General features: G+C 38.1%; 1 protein-coding gene across 1 annotated transcript; it reads right to left on the reverse strand.

Moving 5' to 3' along the window:
- Positions 1 to 630: 630 nt before the first annotated feature.
- Positions 631 to 20,390, reverse strand: sympk (symplekin). The gene is made up of 26 exons (XM_072445201.1): positions 20,258 to 20,390; positions 20,077 to 20,142; positions 19,557 to 19,610; positions 19,380 to 19,453; positions 19,177 to 19,303; positions 17,673 to 17,922; positions 16,436 to 16,606; positions 15,294 to 15,533; positions 14,166 to 14,317; positions 13,347 to 13,497; positions 11,723 to 11,909; positions 10,364 to 10,514; positions 9,472 to 9,707; positions 8,233 to 8,314; positions 8,033 to 8,146; positions 7,805 to 7,952; positions 7,366 to 7,526; positions 6,063 to 6,171; positions 5,846 to 5,946; positions 4,662 to 4,752; positions 4,480 to 4,581; positions 4,191 to 4,378; positions 2,628 to 2,804; positions 2,447 to 2,512; positions 1,747 to 1,863; positions 631 to 823 (listed from the first exon to the last, which is right to left on the reverse strand). Exons 1-26 carry the CDS (start codon positions 20,333 to 20,335, stop codon positions 674 to 676), a joined length of 3,543 nt encoding a protein of 1,180 aa, XP_072301302.1. The 5' UTR covers positions 20,336 to 20,390; the 3' UTR covers positions 631 to 673.
- Between the last annotated feature and the right edge of the window lie 595 nt (positions 20,391 to 20,985).

Here is a 20,985-nt window from a genome sequence, read left to right on the forward strand (position 1 = left end):
TTTAAAACTTGTACTTTTACTTATACAGTGCGCAAGACAAAGCTATTTATTTGATCAAGAAAATAATTTTGAATTGCATTAATGCTAAAACTAAATTGTAAAAAAAATATCAAAATGGGATTCTTGTCCCATTATTTTGTTTTTACATTGATCATACATTAAATTCGTTTCTAATGATATAAAAGTCTAATCATTTAACGTTTTTGATGTAAACTACTTCACCAATAAATAAACGTTTGAAATTAATCTTGACTTTTGTTACATAGGCCACATCAGGCGTGTCCAAACTAAGGCCCAGGGGCCAAACGCAGCCTTCAGAGACTTTTCTTGACCCTTACCTTCCTTGTGAATTGGCCCAATTTACCAAAAGCACTTGATTTTGTTTATATTTTTACTTACAAGCCTTAACAATGTGCTAAACCCAAAATCAAACATGTTAAAGAGTTCTCTAACTAGTTCTTGGTGGCTCTAACCTGTTAAATTCACCCATGTGACTTATTCCCTGTATTGACCCGTCTAGTGGCCCTCGACTGAATGTGGTTCAAACTATCAATAAATATCAAATCAGTCGAATACACAGAGCCATAGTTTGTTATTTTATTAACAAATCCAAACACAAAAATGAAACAAACCATAATTTCTTTTTAAACAGGAGTTAACATAAGTTCAGTTGTTATTCTTCAGCTTCGGTGCCGTCCTCGGCCTCTGCGTCTCCGTCCTGCTGCTGCTGCTGCGGGTCTGCGGCTTCTGTCTGACCATCGTCCATGGGCTCCTCAGTGTCTGGTCGAGGAGAAGCTTCCTCCTGAACTGCTGCTGTCTCAATCTGAGAAATGACAAGACAAGATTTATGGCACAGTCTAAGATACTGCATTGGGTCAGTCGTGGTATAAAGGTCTGTGTTGGTTTGTTGCGTAGAAGTGACATTTTCAGGCAATTTTCCGTCACTTTACCCTGAAATAATAGGTTGAATTCAATTACATCACTGAATTCTTAACTCCCTAAAGTTTAATGATGTAGAATTTGCTGTTTAACTGTCAGTTTTGCTGATTTGTTGACCTAGTTTATGGTTAAAAAAAACAAACGCACGTAATATGTTCAGAAAATGTAGGATTTCATTGTCGTTTTGTTACAGTAAATCTCCCACAGTTAAATGGGCCTGAAATTATGACAGTCAAATTCTAGCCATTACATCAAGAGGATTTTAGTTTGAAACAAAAATGTGTTTTCAAATGACAAAACACAGCGGTCTCACTTTTCTCATCTGCTTTCCCAAACGATTAGAGCGGGGCTATTCAACATAAGGCCCGGGGGCCAAATCAGGCCCTCCAAGCGATTTAATCCGGCCCATGACTCATCTTCCAAATATTGAAAAAAGAAAATAAAAATCTTGTTTACTGGTTTATTTCTGGTTTAGCACTAGTTTTGACCTGGTTTGTTCTTGGTTTTAGTCCTTGTTTAATTCTGACCTCTTTTGATTTTGGGTTGGTCCTGGTCTAGTCTTAGTTTATTTCTGGATCAGTTTTGCAAAGTACATTTTTGTTAATAAATCATGTTATTTCGCACAAAAATCGAATCATTATTAGTTATTTTACTGTATTAACTCGAGTTATTGAAACACTGTTGGGGATGTTTTGTACAACCCAAAATGTTATTACAGTAGTGGCGTGTTGTGCCCCTCCGGCCCAGAGGCATCGTCCCTTGGGAAAATCAAGTGGAATAGCCCTGGATTAGAGTATCATGCGTCACCTGTCTCGCCGCGTTCACGCCCTCTGGCTCCTGCTCCATAGGCTCCTCCTCTTCGTCGCGCCGTTGCTCCGTTCGTTCGGGCTCGGGCGTCGCGGCCGGTGGAGGAGCCGCTTCAATCTGGAAAAGAAACGTCATCGGAAATAAACGCAACGCAAGCTCAGACAAGGATGGATGGAACATGGATTTCAGTATTTGTTTCCGTTTCAAAGAGTCACGGGCGATGCTGTGGAAAACATCGCAACGTCCATTCGGTTCAGGTACTGAGGAGTTTTACACTTTACACGCCAATTTTGTCATCTTTATAGAAACAAACATAACAAGGAAGAACAGAAAAGTCAAGTCTGCGAGACACTTGGATCTTCTGTTTTTGCTTAAATTTAAATTTATCCACAGCTTTTGTTCAGTCGAGTTTCTTGCAATCTCCATTTTTTTTTCATAAGATAAGTCATACGTCATGAGATGTTTCAGTGCCTCTTGAACCTCCGTTTGTACCAAGCTAAAAAGTAAATGTATGTGCAGATACACGAAAAAAGAATCAATACCTCAGTCAGTCACAAATTAACCAAAACTACTATTAACCAAATATACTGACTATATGTTTACTTTCTTTAGTGATATATTGATATGAGAGTCCTATTTGCTAATGCTTTTATTAGGTAGTTTAACAACAGTTGATGATTTGGGCCTCGCTCCTTCTTACCTCTGTCTCGGGCTCGGGTTTATGTACCTCCAGAACAGCCATGATGGACGAGGAAACGTGAGCTCGCTGCGACACACAAATCAAAATAAAGATCATCAGAGAAAGTGCTTTTGAGACACGCAGCGGCAGTAGAACAGCCTCGTGCCGGTCTGGAGTGTGTTTGTACGTGTTCTTCTTGTACCTGGTGAGGCGTGAAGGACAGCACGTGTTGCAGTAGTGGGTCTCTCATCTCGGGGCAGCGTTCAAACACACTGTTGAGCTGGACTGAAGGCAGCTGCAGGAGCACGCTGTAGGACTGAGGCCTCGTCCTCTGGCAGCACTTCACAAACCCCTCCCACACTTTAGGATACTTCCACACCTGAGGGACAGTCATGATCACAATTTACATATTTGAAGTTAAGCTCCACAGTTAACAATTTACTTCCGGAACTGTGGTTATCAGCAATGTGTAACTAGAATATTTTCAGTTAAAATATGTTTCTGAAACTTTACACCCACGTCATAATGAAACAATTAGCTGAATTTTAAGTTTTAACTATGTTTTAAGGACATAAGTTACCAAATTTTAGCCTCTGCCGTACCTTTAAACTCTTGATATTGACATTTTTCAAAAAACGTTACTTATAAGATTGTGAAAAATGAATGGGAACTTTGTTGTTCGAGTAAATCTAAAACTTATCCACAGGGGTGTCAGACTTGTGGCCCGTGGGCCGCATCCGGCCCCCTAGGCGTTTTAATTCGCAAATTTATATTTGTTGATTTCCAATAGAAACTAAAAGCCCCACAGTACTTTGCAGCAGCCGACGCACACTTTACAGACTGATTGGGAAACACTTGGAAGAAAGAAAGGACGACGTTTTGTTGACGTTAGAGCAGCGCTACAAGCGACACTAATGTGGAGCTTACAACAAGAAAAACTGTGATGACAGCTCTGTGAGATAAACATCTAAACCAGTGCAAAACAGGACGGATCAGGAGCCACAGGTTAAAACACAGGTCAGAGTGTAATAAAGTATGAACATGACTGCTGTGAGCTTAAACTATAAAAATAGTAAGATCATATTGAGTTTGTGCAGCAACAGGTCTGTGATATCAACATTTCATATCATAAATCATAAGTCCATGTTCCCGTTGCTGATGCATGAATATGGACTCAGTCTTTCACCTGCTGCAGATTTGTGCAACAATTTCAACATATAACCAGTACCAGGCTATATACACAGCTATTCATTCCTTATATATATATATATATATATAATATATATATATAATATATATTATATATATATATATATATATATATATATATATAATATATATATATATATATATATATATATATATATATATATATATATATATATATATATATATATATATATTATATATATATATATATAATATATATATATATATATATATATATATATATATATATATTATATATATATATATATAATATATATATATATATATATATATATATATATATATATATATATATATATATATATATATATATATATATATATATATATATATATATTTATTAATTATTGTTTACGTTGTTTGGCCCATAACCCAGCCTGAGCGTCGAAATTCGGCCAGAGGCCCTAAATGAGTTTGACACCCTTGCATAAGTCCCTAAATAACCCCGCAGATTCAACACGTGGAAATCATTTCATACTGTAAACGTCGTGTCCTTCAGCATGCCCGTAGCTGCATTAGAATCCTTAGAACAAACCTGTTTAACGATGAGCCGCGCTAAAATGTTCATGACGAAGCCGCCCAGCCGTGGATACATGGTGAGGGACTGGATCACCGTCCTCATCAGAAGCATCGGGAGAGGATTCTGCTCCATCAACTGCTGCATCACCACCGCCAACACCTCCGAGGTATAAACGTTCTTCTCTCCAAAACACAGGTTGGTGGCTACAAGTACGAGAAAACATTTTAATTACCGACGGTACAGCATATTCAATAGTGTAAAGTTTAGAATCTCTTTAGTTGATGAAGTTAAAACCGCTACAAACCTTTTATAATCGATTTCATGTCACATTTGATTGAGTCGATGTTGTGCAAAGCGATCAGCAGGTCTCCGGGCGTGAGAGGAGAAACTGACGAAGTGCCCTCGCCTGGAAGACAACAGGTATTACACCCGTCTGAGCACAAATACAGCACTTTTGACTGAAACGATGCACTACGAGTGACTTACTGTGCTGCGTGCCCAATAACCGGTTGAACACTTCTTTCACCACAATTGGGTTGAGTTTGATTAACTTGGGAAGAGCCTGGATAACTTCACTCTGATGAAAAAGAGGGAAAAAGCAAAACGGTTTAGGCATTTAGCGATAAGAAGAGGTGAGAGGTGTTTTGAAGATGTGCAAATTTAGACCGAATCCATCATCTATAACTACAACTATTAAAGGAGTTATACAAGATGTACTTTTTTGAGCTTTTAACCCTGTTCTAACACTGTTCCCTCATCAAAACATACCTGCGTTTAGCATTTAGCTTCAGTCACGCTAGTTTGATGAATCCTGGTTGGAAAGTCCTCTCCCCTCTGAGCGTGAAAAACACTCTATTCTGAATCTCCTCGATAACTGACGTTTTCTCGATCTGTGACGTGGCTCTGAGAATCTTCTCTGCTGCTTTTAAGTCCATAAACCATCGGCAAACTTGTTCTGTGAATGTCTCCCGTCTAATCACGATCAGTACAACTGCGTGGTTACCTAGTTTCCCTGAGAAAACAATCTAATTTCGAATAATAACCTAGTAGTTCCCAAATCTCAGTCCCATGGGAAACAGCAGAGTTACAGATGTAATTTTGTTTTAGTTCTAAAACATGAGATGCCAAACTAAAGGTACTCAAAACATGTTCAAAGGCAAATAACAATACAAATACTGCATCATATTTGTCCTGTAAAATGAACATCAAAAAAAGAGACCGAAATGGACCATAAAATTAACCACAAAAAGGCAGAAATATCAAAAAGTCTTTAACGAAGAGTAAAAGGTTCTGATAAAAAAATATGAAATGGCATCCACAACTATTTCCGGTTGACTCCATGTCATTTCACTCAAACAAGTCCCATGTACTAGTCATTAAAAAGAATGTCTATGCGTGAAAAGGGACAGATATTATCAGTTATACCGGTATTTCTTTCTGCCCCTTTTCCTTCTTTCTAATTTAATGTAAAATCCATCTGAAATGAATTAATAATAAATGAAATACCACTTTAAACCTTTATTTGGGAAATGACACTAGACGATGCATGTTTCAAAGTATCTTCCACCTGTAACTTGGTTCTGACAGATGCATAATTAAGATAAAATATCCTTTAAACCAAACCAATAAGAGCGCCTGCAGTGTTTTAGACCAGCTCTAGTCCGAGTTACCTTTTCTAATCCGTTTATGACCGGGATGAGGAAGCGCACATCTGGGACTCTCTTGTGGTAAAGATCTCGCACTCGCTCCACCAGCTCTGGAGACGGAGGAACTGCACAAAAACACCACACATGAGCGTTTAAATGACCTCGTCAGTGAAATGACCTGTAGGGTGATTCTCTTCAAGCACGCGCATGTCAAATGTGCTGAAGGGTACGTTTTGTGTACCTTTGTCAGTGAGAATATGAAGACAGCGCGTTACAAGTGTCTCAGCTCCTTTTGGGCAGTTTTCCACCAACAGCAGCAAATCAGGGGAGTTCATGCCCATCCCACGAATCTAGAACATACAGCAGGAGACTTTGATTATGCACTCTTTTTAAAATAACAATAAACAATAAAATAATGCACCCTTTTTAAAATAATAAAAAAAATAAAGCACTCTTTTTAAAATAACAATATTAAAAAAAGATAAGACTGCATTATTATTTTTATAAGAGTGCATTAATTTAAAAAATAAATAAAAATACTATTACCATGATCATACAATTTCATATTACCGAATGTGTTACTTGTTCAGCTAGTTTACATTGATATTATGGATATTAAGGAAATACTATTTATTAATTTATATCTCCTTTTAAAAAAACAAACATTTATAGCCCAATATCCCAACAGCAGCCATTGTTCAGGTCTTCACAAAAATATGTTTTTTTTTGTCTAAACATTGATAATGGGCACAACTTTAAAATAACAACTACACCTTAATTAGCCTCAACATAGCATGAACAAAGACTAAATTTAAGGAGTTACTATGTCTCAATCATTAAATTAAAATAAGTTTTCGTTCATGCTTTATTTATGTTATGAAAATGTAGTTATTTTAAAGGTGCAACCCATTAATGTAATTCATTTTTCACCTGGCTGACTTTTTATAGACATTTTTATAGAGCATTGTAATGATGTTAAGTACAAAAAAAAAATCAATGTACACGTCTTTACTGGTAAAGAATAACATTGAAAATATAGAAAATTAGTGTGTATATTGTTATAGTAATACAGACTCAAGCTTTGAACTGAATAATACTATATCACTGTATGTAGTAGTCTTATTGCAAAATCATATCCATTGTGTTCATTAAAGGAGAACCAAGTAACATTTTACCCCATTAGATTTGTATTTGCAAGTCCCTGTGATGGTCAAATATGTATTTTTGGGACATTTGTCGCCCCCTTCTGTCTCTGGACGGAAAACCAACACTATTGACCGACATCGACCCAGAGACAACTCTCCCGAGAAACCCTGACTCTTTTTAAATATTTGGTAACATTAACAGTTTTTTGAGAGATTATACTGCTTTATTTCAATACAAAAATAAATGTAACACTTTCAGGTCTGTTCTCCGACAGTGTATTTTCACACAGGCCCTGCAGGGGGAGCTCTATGTCTAGACTAAGTTCTGTTTTAAGTAGATAGGAACAATATAAAACCATTTCTACACATTACAAATCACTTATAAAATAACAAACTCACCGGCTGCTCGATTGCCCTGAGCACGCTGCGTTTGATGTCGGCGATGGCCTCGGTGTACACGGAAGCGAGTTCGTGAACCAGGCGGTGGTTCAGAGGAAGAAGAGACAGATAAAGGAACAGACACTGACGCACAGTTTCCTCCGTCCAGGGCGCGGCCACCTCTGAGAGAGAGAAGACAGATACAACTCAAGTAAGATGAGTAAGACCACCACGTGACTGAGACCAATGAATACAGGGCATTTAATAATTATAGAGAATAATAGCACAACACAACCAAAGCCCCAATATAAGAACTTAAACAGAGAGAAGTTGCATTCTTATTTCAATAATGAACAAAAAACTGAGCTGCAGATACTACAATTACACTACAACACATTTCAGAGGCACAATCTCACTATTGATACAGTCATTAAAACCATATAGTACATAAGTCGTGTACCTGTGTCTTTGTCAGCCCCAAACAGCAGCGATGGAGGATTGGGATGAACCAGCAGCTGCATGTAGTTCAAGGCAAACTTCTCGATGTAGTCTCTCAAATGCTCTTTTTCATACATTCGCTTCAGGAAACCCAACGCCGTCGTCCGCACCTACAAATGTACCATAAACGTGAGCCACTTTTTGCGTTTAGCGGAGGTTGAACATTTTAAATCTAGGTCAAATGTCCTACTTTTTCCTTTTCGTGCGAGCTGAGATCCAGAAGCACGTGGAGATACTGAAACTGTCGGGAAGGCCGGTTGAAAATGAGCTCCTTTAACGTGGTCATCCCCAAATAGACTCGCGACTGACACAAAAGAACATGGTTCAGTTAGTTGTGTTTGTTGTGTGTTGTGTAATAGAATATCATGCTTTGTGTTGGTTTTCATTTACCTCGTCCTCACAGTAACGCCGTATAACTTCCAAAGCAGAATCTGTTATGATCGGAGCCTCTAAGACCAGTTTGGTGAAAAGCCTGAAAGAATAGTTATAGTTTAATTATAATATTACACAATCATAATAATAATCATAAAAAAAGACCTAGGAGAGAAATCAAATAAGCTGCACAATAAACAAATCGAAATGCAATTTGAGTCGGTGCAATGATCAAAACTGCAGTGATTTAGAAAACAGAATGTTCTCTGCAAAGAATAAAACATCCTTGTAGTTTAGACTGGTACAAATATATTCTGAAAGGCATAGGATTCTTGTATTATCAGTTTATATTTTACTCAAATGTAAATGCTGCTGGAAATGTTTAAAATGTGCACTCTGAATAGAATCCTACTTTAAAAAAAACGTGTATTGGAATTACAATTCTAGGGGCAATTAGATATTTTTATTCTTTAGTTTTATTCTTAATTGTGCAGCCCTAGAATCAAATTTAAAAAACGTTTTAGCAAAAGTATCTATCTTGTGTAATGTGTAAAGGTTTGTATTGTGGTTTGACATGCAGGTTTGAATTTTAAAATGAAAATAAAAACATATCATATTGCAATCTTGATTGACACAAATATTGTAATAACTTCAAGGTACTCCATCTGACAAATGTACAATTTTTAAAATGAAAACGTTGAATTATTCAGTCTAAATGATGCCGGTTGAATAAATACATTAAGGCATGGACATGTAACTGAAATTAATGTGTCTTCAAATATTGCGATAATATTGATATCACCGAACTTAGTCATTTTTCAATCATTTCCAATATTGTGCCGTTTATGAAATATTTTTGATTGATAAATAGACATTTATAATGGACAAATATTAAATATTAAATACTAATTATTTTTTTGTACCGTCCTTGTCCTTTAAACATGTTCTTGAGTCGGGCATTTAAAACATTAGGAATTGAGTTAGCGCTCCATCTACAGGCTACAGAGGGAATTACAAAGGCTAGATTAACAAAACCTAGCTTTCCTCAACATGCTAATGCAAGCACAGAGTTGTGATGATGCCGACTTGACGACAGAAATGCTCAGAACAAGACTCAACCTACAGTATGACGTCACAAAACTGGAAAATGTGTAAGTTTTTTATTTTCTTGAGGGAAGAGGACGCACTCGAGAGGATTCATCAAACAAGCGTGAATAAAGCTAAAAACAGGGCGTGTGAAAAGGCGTCCGCTCTCACCCGTCCCGCTGCTCGGGCTTCTCCTGCAGCCCGGACAGCAGCGTGTACAGACAGTGGTCGTAGCTGTCCAGCAGACCGGACGGCATCTGGCTCAGGTACGTGGTGTACTCCTGGTACAGCAGGGAGAAGGCCAAGTCGCTCCGGGTCCGGATGTCCTCCAGGATGAACTCCAACACGTCCCCCTTCATGATGCCCTCGAACTGAGTCACCAGCCTCGACAGCAGCTTCACTCGCACCTGCGGAACAGAGCGGGAGTCAGAGGAAAACACAGGAAACCCACATATATATATCCAATTGATTTAGGGTTACATAAACATATATATAACGCACAATGTCAAATTTTAGTGTTACGATTTAACGATTGCAGTGGCATCTTTAATTTTCTTTCATTCACGTCGTCTGAGATGTTTTTCAAGTTTGTGACCAGCTTTACAAAGTTAAATGTGACATAAACGGCCGGATAAAAAAGTTCTTTACATTTAGGTCTAATTTTGGGCTATATATTGAACAAAAAATACATAATTATATTCCTAAAATTGTCACGATTATTATTTTACGATTATATTGTTATCTGAATAATCACAATTATCGATTAACCAAATAATCTTGACATCCCCATTTTTCATACAACCAAACTGTGGTCTGGATTTGATTATGATTCATCTTGCTGGACAATAGCTAAATGGTTTATGGAAATGTTGAGCATTGTTATCGTGACTTAACATCTAATATTAACAGTTAAAATCCCCCCTAAATAGTCAAGAAAGTGTAAACAATATTAAAAACTACATAAAAAAAGAATAGTTCCATGATTTTTGCACATGATTCCACTGAAACATACAGTCAACATCTTCCATCGTCTTCTGTATGTGACGTGCTCAGAGTTACAAACCTGGGACATGCCGCTCTGGGCGATGGTCTTCTCCGAGTGCAGGATGCGTTTGACGGCTTTGGACGACAGGGTTTCCAGCTGAGTGTCGGTCAGAGGCTGAATCACGTCCGACAAACGAAAAACCTTCTTCCTCCCGCTTGAGCCTGACGTTCTGGAACAACATGACAGCATTTCAAACCGTTATTAACAAACGTTTTATACCAATCGCCGAGTCCCGCCCACTTTTGGGTGAAAACATTCTGCTTCATTCATAGCGGCAGATACAAGTTGACGGACTTTCTTCTTCTTTCTCTTAAACTTATAAGACTTACTGAGAACCGGCATCAGAGCCACGGGGAAACAGCCGCCCGATCTCACGGATGTATGAAATCACCAACGGACGATAAAGCCTGTTTTTTTAGCGTTAGCAGCCGATTAGCGCTAGCTTTCCTCTGCTCCGGGTGAACGAACGGCTCCGCACAGTGACCGAAATTTAAGAAATACAAACTCATCCATGCATTTAGTTGCTTCTGGAAAATAAATTGTGTAAATATTCAATCAGGCGCCACACGTTTGTCGAAGGATCAAATGTATTCTGCTATTCATGTATGTTAGCATTAGCAATAAGCAGCAGTTAGGGACCATTGTCTCTCGGCTGGCCTGGGAACGCCTCGGGATCCCGCGGAGGAGCTGGAGGAAGTGTCTGGGGTGGGGGAAGTCTGGGAGTCCTTGCTTGGACAGCTGCCCCCCCGATCAGACCCCGGAAGAAGATGGACAGTGATATTTCTTCACTTTTGGGGTTAGTAATTTTATGATCGACCTTTGAACCTCAACAAAGACATTTGCAGACACATTTTGCACATTCAAGAGAAAATGACTGAATCCCGATATGTCGATTTGATCAAAATGACAGATTGTCACAGGAATGAGATCATAATTCGATTTTTATCCCGACATTGCCCAGCCCTATTCAGGCTTTTAGATAAGATTTGAAAACACCCGGGACGAAAAAAACAAGTAGCTCCGGCATTCTCCGGACCACGGCTCGGCAGCCAATCAGAACCAAGCACACAAATTTCGTCGACCAATTTTCACTTGTAAACAGTAAACTGTAATGGCGGACAATTGTCAAATGCTTCCCGGCCCGATTTAATGATAATATAATATTATATATAATATTATATATAATAAGATTTATTAATAAAATGGCTGTCCACATTTTAAAATGCCCCGTCCATAATACAGGAAGACGGGTCTCTATCTAAAAGCCTGGCCCTAATGTTTGAGATGTACATAAAGCGGTTAGCCCTTTCTGTACAAAACCAAATTGAAACACTATATTTAACCGTTGGTGGATAAAATAATACTAATAATACTCACTTGGGCTGAACTGTGGGCAGGATGGGTTCAGGGAGCCTCTTGACCACTGGGATCTCTGGGGTTTTCTCTGTGTTTGCTCCCACCACAGAAATGTTCTGCACCACCATGGGAGCTTTACGTTTGATGATCGAGTCTTTACTGCTGCCCTCGTCTTCTCCGGTATCTTTGTTTTTGGACTGCTCCAGACCTAAGACGAGATCAAGTGGTGTGAGTGGACACAAGAGAACTGTGAAATACAAATATCATGCATTATTTGTACTATTAGCTTTTAAACATACTCCTGAGTACCTTTGCTTTGGCATCTCATGTTTTAGAACAAACAGACTTTATATCACGCCAGCTTTTCCCACTCTATTAAATTACATTTGGCGCCATCTACTGGCATCAGAGGGAATTACACGTGCCTCTGACGCGCTAACGCTGCCCTCACAGTTGTAATGATCGTGATATGATGCAGAAATGCTCAGAGCGGTTCTGGCAATTGTTTGCGGACTTAAAAACAGATTTTACCGCCACATCATATCACAGTTACATTGTTTTTTGCTTGATTAAACCTTAAAAAAATAAAAATAAAATGAATAAATAAAAAATAATATCTAAATTACAACCAAAACATCACACAAATTTGAAAAAGCAATTTATTTTGGCCAGTTGGATGTTAGCGTTAACCTGCTTACGTACAGGTTTATAGTTGACATTTTTCTAATTTGAGTCATGCTCAAGTTTTCAGTGTACGAGTCCAAAGTCCGAGTCGAGTCATTAGGGCTGGGCAATTAATCAAATCTTTGACAATGTCAACGGAAAGCAAGACTGATCAATATAAGGACAGAAAATTGGCCCTACAGGTCATTATCCTCTAAATCAAAGTCCAGCTCATTAAAGAACAGTTTTCCTTTCATTTTACCAACTGTGCTACCTCACTCATGTCGAGTCATTCATTCTGTTGGAGTCGAGTCACAAGCTCTAATTATGTCTAATTTATAGCATAATACTGACGTAAAATGACACAGACAATGGCGTAGACTAAAGAGTGCATTTCTAAAAATAGAATATACCCGGTGATTATTATTTAGATTCTAAAATAAACTAAATCCTTGTTTGTAATGTATAGATGTGGTTAGAGAGTGGAAAAGTACAACACAATAGTATGGCCAAAACAGTGGAACAAGAGTTACAAGAGTAAATAGTCATCTTCAATTTTTTTAAGTCATTCTTTGTCCCTTTCAATTTTAGAACTATGTATTTGGGTCTCAAAACTCCTGCCATGGACACAGTAAATGGATACCTTTGGAACATGCTTTTGGCAGCAGGGAAAAATGCAAATACAAGGAAGTGGATGACGCAAACCTCACAGACGATCAAGGACTGCCCAGAAATGGTAATAAACATCAGACAAATGGAAAAAATGACATTCGGACTAAATTTGGAAATAGACAGATTTGATCAACTTTGGACTAAATGGAAATCGACTATTGGACTATTAGCCTCCATTTTATTTGACATTATTTCTTGTTCCATCATCATCCCAATCATCATCATCATCCTCATCAGCTCTCTGGTTTCGTTTAATGTTTTTTATTGCACATATGTCAAAAAATTTAAAAAAGGACGAAGAAGGTTTTACCTGGTCCGATGCCGGCCCCCGTCATCTGCGTGGACAAGAGTCGAGCCAAGTGTTTGATCTGAGCGTCGGTGCCAGCGGACTCGACCGGTGTGTACGTGGACTGGAACGAGGCGGGCATCACGTCGGGCAGGTAAACCATACTGATCAGCACCTGGAGGCGGACAGCACAGGGGGATCAGACGGTATTTTAGATGAGTAAAAGTACTAATGCAAGGTGTTTTTATTCTGTGCCCACTCCCTTTTTGCTGGACGTGTTTTCAGTGTATTTTATTTGTGAAGAAAGTATGTCAATGTCCAAGCAAGTGTAGTGTAAGCCATAATTACAATATCGACTTATCTTTCAATAAATAATAACTAGAACAACATTTTTAGGACAACATTTTTTGTTGCCGTTTGTGGGGATATTTTGTCATTTTGTTGTTGCGCGATAATATTTGAGCCACAGAGAATCCAATAAGTAACTTTTATAACCTAAAGTGTTTCCTTCTGCTCATTTGCTGCTCATATTTTTGACCAATATTATGCATTTAGTGGAAGAGCTAACTGTCCTTCTTTTGGGTTCTTGCGTTAGTGGCATAGAGTCAATATTATTGTTTATCGTGATGCTTTTCCAGGCTTAGATAAGACAATACAGGAAAGTAAGGTACTAAATTAGATCGTGTACTGTGCAAAAAACACATTTTCGAAGCCCTTCCTCGTCTACAACTAAAGCACGCCCCGTTTCCAAGTGCAGAAGGACATTTGACGGTCATAGAAACATCGACTCGCTGCCCATTATCGCTTGTCACTTCTTTATTGGGCGTCTCCCTTGCTGCTCACCAGGTTGGCGACGTTCTCGGCGTTCAGGAGCGGGCGCAGGAACTCGGCTGTGAGGTCGATGGCGGACTGGGCCACGGGGGCCGGGGCAGGTTTGGGCACGGACAGAGGGGCCGGCTCCTCCTTATCCTCGTCCTCGTCGATCAGGGCCGGCTCTGAAATGACACCAGATTAGCAAGAGAAATGGATTTGGATTCCGTCATCAACTGTAAACGAGCGTACAGAAGGGATTAGTAAGAAAACGCTTTTGAAATCCTGATACTTTTCAGTTTGAAGCTGAAGGCAACAATCAAATATTGGTTAAAAACAATGCAAAATAATAATAAAATAACTTAAGCTGGGCACAAAACGACACAACGTTCCCAGTTGTGAGAGATTTACCACGTTGTGGAGGGTTCATGCAACACAACACGAGTTTATGGACTCAAAAAAGATCCACATCGCAGATCGAGAAAACATAATTTATCAAGGAGATTGAGAACAGAGTGTTTTTGACGCTCAGAGGGGAGAGGGCCTTCTAACCAGGATTCATCAAACTAGGGTGAATGAAGCTAAATGCTACTCCAGGTATGTTTTTGATGAGGGAACAGTGTTAGAACTTTGTTTAAAAACTCAAAAAAGTCATGTCCTTCAATCGTCATGAGAGTCACACTAAACTCTGACAACTAAAGACGCCTTTGACCCTACAATATACACTCATTAATCTATAAAAATGTTGTCATTGTCTACAATAATTATTAATGCTTCATGTTTCCAGACTTCTCACTGGTTAAATAACATCATGTGACCCCTTGTCCAACCAAATCAGTTCAAAGTTGTGGCGAGAGCAGTTAAAATGGACATTAAAAGTGCAGACAGAGGTAAACTTGTGTCATTTGGTTAGGTAAGGGTAAGTTTACTTATTTGTTACGGCACATTCTTGCTAACCCCATTAAAAAAAGAGAGAGAATTCAGGAAATTACAAAAATGGCGTTACTTACATTATTTCTTAAACGTCGTGGCCCAATAATAATAACCAACCAAAACCTCAATCAAGACCAAAACAGAACCATGACTATACCCACGGCAAGTTCAAACCAGAACTTGAACAACAAATGATTCTCAGAAGTTCAAAAAGAAGCCCCTGCTCACCGATCTTGACCTTCTTGCCCTCCGTGTACTGCTCGTGTCGCGGTCGCTTGCGTTGCTCGCGGAGGGCGGGCGTGGAGCGGGCGATCTCGCTCTGAGGCATCCCCAGGTCCTGGAGCAGGGTGCTGATCTGAGCGTGAAACTCCAGACTGCACGGGTGCTTCAGGACGGCCACCAGGTGGAGCTTCAGGTTCTTACGCACGCTGCTCACCTGAGACTTCGCCAGAGTCGGGGGCAAGTTGGCTAAAAAAGGGAAAGAAAGACAAACAATGATGCCATTAGTTCACTTAAAGTTGTATTTTAATTGATTTATGCGTGTTTGAATACTGCTGAGTGCTCAGAAAATTCCTGTTTCATTCTCCCCCCATCTCCGCCCACTTTTCTGTGCTTATTTTTGATTTAGTGTGAAAAATGAAGAATCTAAGTGTTACATGTAGGTTTCTAACCTGGTTAGCCAGGTTATGGAGGCGGAGCTTATGAGATAATAGTTTCTATTGCTAAGCCGTTTTAGATCAATATTGCAGTTTACAATGAACAAAATGTAAAAAGATGATCCGCTTCTGTTAAACGTCAAAAATAAGAAGCTGAAAAAAGCATAAAATGTCTCCTTTAATAGATGTTGGGTAAAACTAATTTTAACAAAATAACAACAATTTCTTTATATTATCATGTGATCTTACACTAGCGCAGATAAAGCAAGATTTATTTATTTTTTATGTTCAGGAAATGTCAAATTTTGTCCTGTTTATGTGATTGTTAGTTTTTTATCAAAACTTGTTTAAATTATAACCAATTTCCAAAACTTAGGACAATCCTACTACAAATGGTAATAAAACATACAATAAATTGGCAACATTTTATCCAAATTCAGTGTAATTTTAATTACACAACTGATTAAAACTGAATGTCAACGTTTCCTCTCACGTTTCTTGTTTGTATATTTCAATACATTTCCGTTTTTATTACAACGTTACTACTGCCAAGCTCTTAGATCGTTTTGTTTGTGGAAATTGTCTTTTAGAAATTGGCAATGAACAAACAAAACAAAAGATGAGAGTGAGCTACAGTTTATGTTACGATTGCACTATAACAACCGCTTTAGTCCGAGTCATTTTCCTCTCGTGAATCTGAACCGCGCGCCTCACCGTGCAGCGTCTCGTAGGCCTGCACCACCTGGGACATGAACATGGGCCTCTGTCGGGCGATGGTGGCCAGCGAGCCCAGGGCCGTGGTCAGATTGATGCTGGAGATGGCCGGATGCACCATGAACTCCAGCAGCTTCTCCAGCGCCGTCTTCCCCTCCTCGCACAGCGCGTCTGCAAACACCAGTCAGAGCCGTGATTTCACCCGCCACAATAAGACGTACAATGCGGTTTGGTAAAAATAAAGCAGGATGAAACACTGAAGTACTAATCACAGACTCGCTAAAGCACAAATCTTGATAAAAAGTTCAAAGAAAATGTACGATAAAGCACGAAAAATATTGTTCCGGACATTTTTCCGAGTCGATATTGTTATTTTTGTGACTAGATTTACAGAAAGCTCCTCATAAAACATTTGCTTGATTTGTGTGAAGGAATACAACAGCTTGAATACAAGTTTAAAGCAAAAATATTATAATAACCAATGTAGGACAAAGCCGGTGTTCAATTGCTGCAAGACTAAACCGGGTCAAATTTATCTTTATATTGTTGTATTTCAGAGATTTTTGTCATAATTTTCTTTCTTTCCTATCTTGGTTTAGTCTTTGTTTAAGTTTGACTGGTAAATTAAAGCTTTTACATGTTTGTTTTTTTATCAAACTGAACTGAAAAGTGCAAATGTATATTCAAACATTGCGATGAAATTGTAGTATTTATCAAATTGTACGTCCTATCGAGTACGATTTATCATGACCAGTTTACTTTGCCTTGTTTGGGAATTAAATGCATTTACACTTTGTTATTAATTTAACTAAAATGAAAAGTGGCAAATGTTAAAATACTACAATAAAAATGACTTTGATTTTCCAACTTTAAGTCCCCATTTTATAAAATTGTATGTCCTACTGAGTACAATTAATCGACCTACTGTCACTATAATATTATTGTAAGTACTTTGATACATTTTGGACAACAAAGACTCTAAAACACTTAAGAAAAGACGTTTTTTATAACAAAGACAGTGGCTTTTTTAGATCTAAATGTCAAAAAAGAATCCTCAATTACTGATTATGATCAATAAGACACTTTATTTTTGAATATTCTCTTTCTAGAAGCCTTCATTTAACATATTTCAACATTTTTGTGGCTAAAAATGGCTCACTGGACAATAGAATCCATCATTCACTAGTCAACCAATTAAAAACCCAGAATCTTCACATTTAAACTGAAATATCCATACCGTAGCGGATGTAGGAGTGGTCTTTGGGTACTTTGTCCAAACTGATGTCGTTCTCTTGTCGTTTGGGGACCTCGGAGTCCTGCGTCCGCGGCGACAGGGCGATGATCAGAGCCTCGGTGAATTTGATGGCGTGCGTTCTGACGCCGTCGTTCTCGGAGTCCAGCAGCTCCAGGACCTCCCCCTTCATCTGCGTGACCATGTCCCAGCACGCCTCCTGCATCTCCGTGATCGCCTTGGACCGCACCAGCCACTGCGAACGGCCCCGTCGTCAATAACAACACAGATCGTACGCCGCACAGTCACGATAAGTACTGCAGCCGTTCATACATGATAAGAGGAAACGTGCACTTTTTAATCATAATAGTGGGGGATTTCTGTCATATGAAAAGATTTGAGCTGTAAACGGCTGAATAAATAACTTGTAACACTCGTTATAGATGCAAACTAACTACTAAAGTGTTTATTCTGTATCTAAGCTCGTGTTTCTTTTACGATATTGTACATCGAGATTACTTTTGGGAGATAATCTTGCTTTATTAGCGTTATTGTGTCAGTGGCTTAAATTAGATGCAATATTAGCGTCATTTTCCACAGAAATATATCGCACTTCAAAATGTGTGATTGTGACAAAAACATTAGGAAAAAGAGATCCACCAAAAGCGTGTTATGACATTGACCGGGTAAGTAAGACTAAATAATGACGAAACCTCCCGCCGTTTTGTGAGGACAAAAATATAGCAACAAACTCTGAATGACAGAATGAACCATCATTTTAAGGGAGATGATGTAAATTAACGTTAGGGATGCACAGTTTGGGAAAAATGTGTTAGTGATTTTTCTGAAGAATTGCGATAACCTTTGAATAAGGTTCTGTTCAAAACAACAGGATGATATGAACTGACAAACTACTAAAAGACTCGTTTGCACAGATCTAAACTAGAGTTAGCACTTTTTATGCAGAATTAGACAGATATTTTGTCGTTTGTCGAGGAAATTATGGCACTTCAAAAATTGCAGCCTATGCGATTTGCCAATTATGTCCATTCCATCTTAATTTTTTTTATGTTTTACATTAACATTCGAGCTGTACGGAGTCAAATAATGATTATATCAAAACAATTATACACATCAACTTGCTCATGCGTAGCGTTTCTTTACATTTTTATAGTTGCACCTCATGTTTTATAGAGGAATACGTGCTTTCAGAAAAGAATTAACTGTGATTTGAATTCTCCAGAGCAATAATATCAGTGGAATATTTCACACGGTCTTCAATATTAACATATTATTCCATGAAACAACACTTGGTACGACAACATTTCTTATCGTGACAGGCAAAGTCTTCTCTCAAACGCTCCTGGATGTGTTTAAAATGCGCGCAATGAACCGAATCCAAAATCATAAACAGAAAACAGCAAATCTAACTAATTACAATTCTTAAAATGTGCATTTCTTTTCCCAACACGACGCAGCCCAGACAGAAACAGACTTGACAAAACGTTACCTGTAGAGAGACTTTGTACAGTTGTGTGAGTGTGAGGATGCCCTTCTTGATCACGTTCACGCTGTCGTCTCTCAGCAGCATGTTCAGGTTAGCGATCAATCTGAGGAGCAGCTCATTGTCTCTTTTGCTGAGAACAAAAACAACGGCATTAGTCCAGAGAAAGTAAATTAATAAATAAACATGGTAAATACAACAAAACTTACCACGCTTCTTCAATAAATCCAATGACAAACTTCCTAACTTCTATCGATTTGTCCGTTTGAAAAGCAATCAGTTCCTGTTGGATGGAGCAGCAAAGAATATGAACGGTTGTGAATAATAGTTTGTTGTGATCTATTCTCTAAGTCACATGCACGGGATTGTTGATGATTTTTGCTTACATCCAGAAAGTTATCAAGAAGCGACGGGTCCTTGTTGACTATGAGCTCTTGCACCTGAAAAAGGAACAGTTAGCAGTTCAATTTAGGACTAAAAATTGCCAAAATATTATCATTATCATCATATGGCAGACAAAATGACACTGTACTGAAGATACAAAAAGACAATTTTGATGATTTTAAATGTAGAAAACTAGAGCAACTAACATTTATTTTGGTAATCGGTTGATCTGGTGAGTTGTTTAAGTTGCAAAAAGCCAGAGAATAGAGAGTTTCACTAAATTTAACCAAGATGAAGCTTCATAGAGCATATTTACAGTATTATTGCTTTTTTCCCCATCAAAACACTGAATTGACATGTTTCATTTTGAGCCAATTACTGCTCCGTCTGAGTCATAAGAACCTGTTTTTGGTCTTGGAGTCTGTATACAATTATTTGATTACAAAGAAATTAGTTGACAATTATTTCAACGATTGATTGAGATTAATTTGAACTTGTTTCAGCTCTAAGAAAAGCACATACCTGTTTGAGCACTGTCAGTTTTTCGTCTGTGGGAATAAGAGCTGCTTGATTTAGAAGATCAACCACCTGCAAAGATATACAATAAAACACATCTACGTGAAACCTTTCTCTACAGTCCAGATATTTTAATTAAGTTGTCATATCTATAAAACTGGAAGAAATAATAGATAAAACAGCATACCTTCTCACTGGTGGTCATGTCAATGATCTTTGGAGGGGCTTTCTTTTGGGAACCTTCTTCTTCCTCTACGTAATTCATCTTGAATTTGCTTGTTCTTTCAGTAATCCAAAAACTTTGAAAATCCTTTTTACACGATTGTCTGTTAATTATAAATGTCACAAGATTACAACATATATACATAGAGATGCATGTTTTATGTGCTTAAGTTGTATACCGTTATTAAAGCAGGTGTTTTATATTTAGCTGACACACATGATCACTAAATGTTTTACACCTAAGGTTATATACAATTATCCAAAGTGAAAGTGTATGCAAAAAATAGGCAAATAACAGCGTTAGAATAACTGAGACCTAGCCAGATGCTAAGTTAGCATTGTGACATTTTCTCACTTCACTACAAATTTAAGAAAGCTACTCACTTTTTAAAGTATCGATTTATCAGAACAACTCAAATTGATTCTGGTTACACTTCTGTAAACGTCCATTGGATATTTATTTGCCACAATTATTGCAAAAACAGTTAATCTTTACGAAAGCATCCATGTTTGATTCAAAGAGCGGTGCGCCTGTGTTCTTCTACTGCGGGAAAACAGTAGCACAGCTCTGTGGGCCCCTGCTGGAGAGAACAGGGATAACCTTATATTTATTTGATAGTTTTATTACAATTATTGATAGCTTGTTTGAAAGTATTGCATTTCAATAGTTGTTTTCTTGTAAAAAGCATATAA

Source organism: Eucyclogobius newberryi, unplaced genomic scaffold, assembly GCF_026437365.1.
Source record: "Eucyclogobius newberryi isolate DKJ021-1_F unplaced genomic scaffold, fEucNew1.0.hap1 SCAF_14, whole genome shotgun sequence".
Taxonomy (NCBI): Eukaryota; Metazoa; Chordata; class Actinopteri; order Gobiiformes; family Gobiidae; genus Eucyclogobius; species Eucyclogobius newberryi.

Excerpts from the sequence above, each read along its gene's own strand:
- sympk (XM_072445201.1), bottom strand. The coding sequence starts at position 20,335 with ATGAATTACGTAGAGGAAGAAGAAGGTTCCCAAAAGAAAGCCCCTCCA. Across the intron at positions 11,910-13,346 it reads GGGGGCCGGCATCGGACCAG|GTCTGGAGCAGTCCAAAAAC; the intron begins GTAAAACCTTCT and ends ATCTCGTCTTAG. Across the intron at positions 7,527-7,804 it reads TGGGGCTGACAAAGACACAG|AGGTGGCCGCGCCCTGGACG; the intron begins GTACACGACTTA and ends TCTCTCTCTCAG.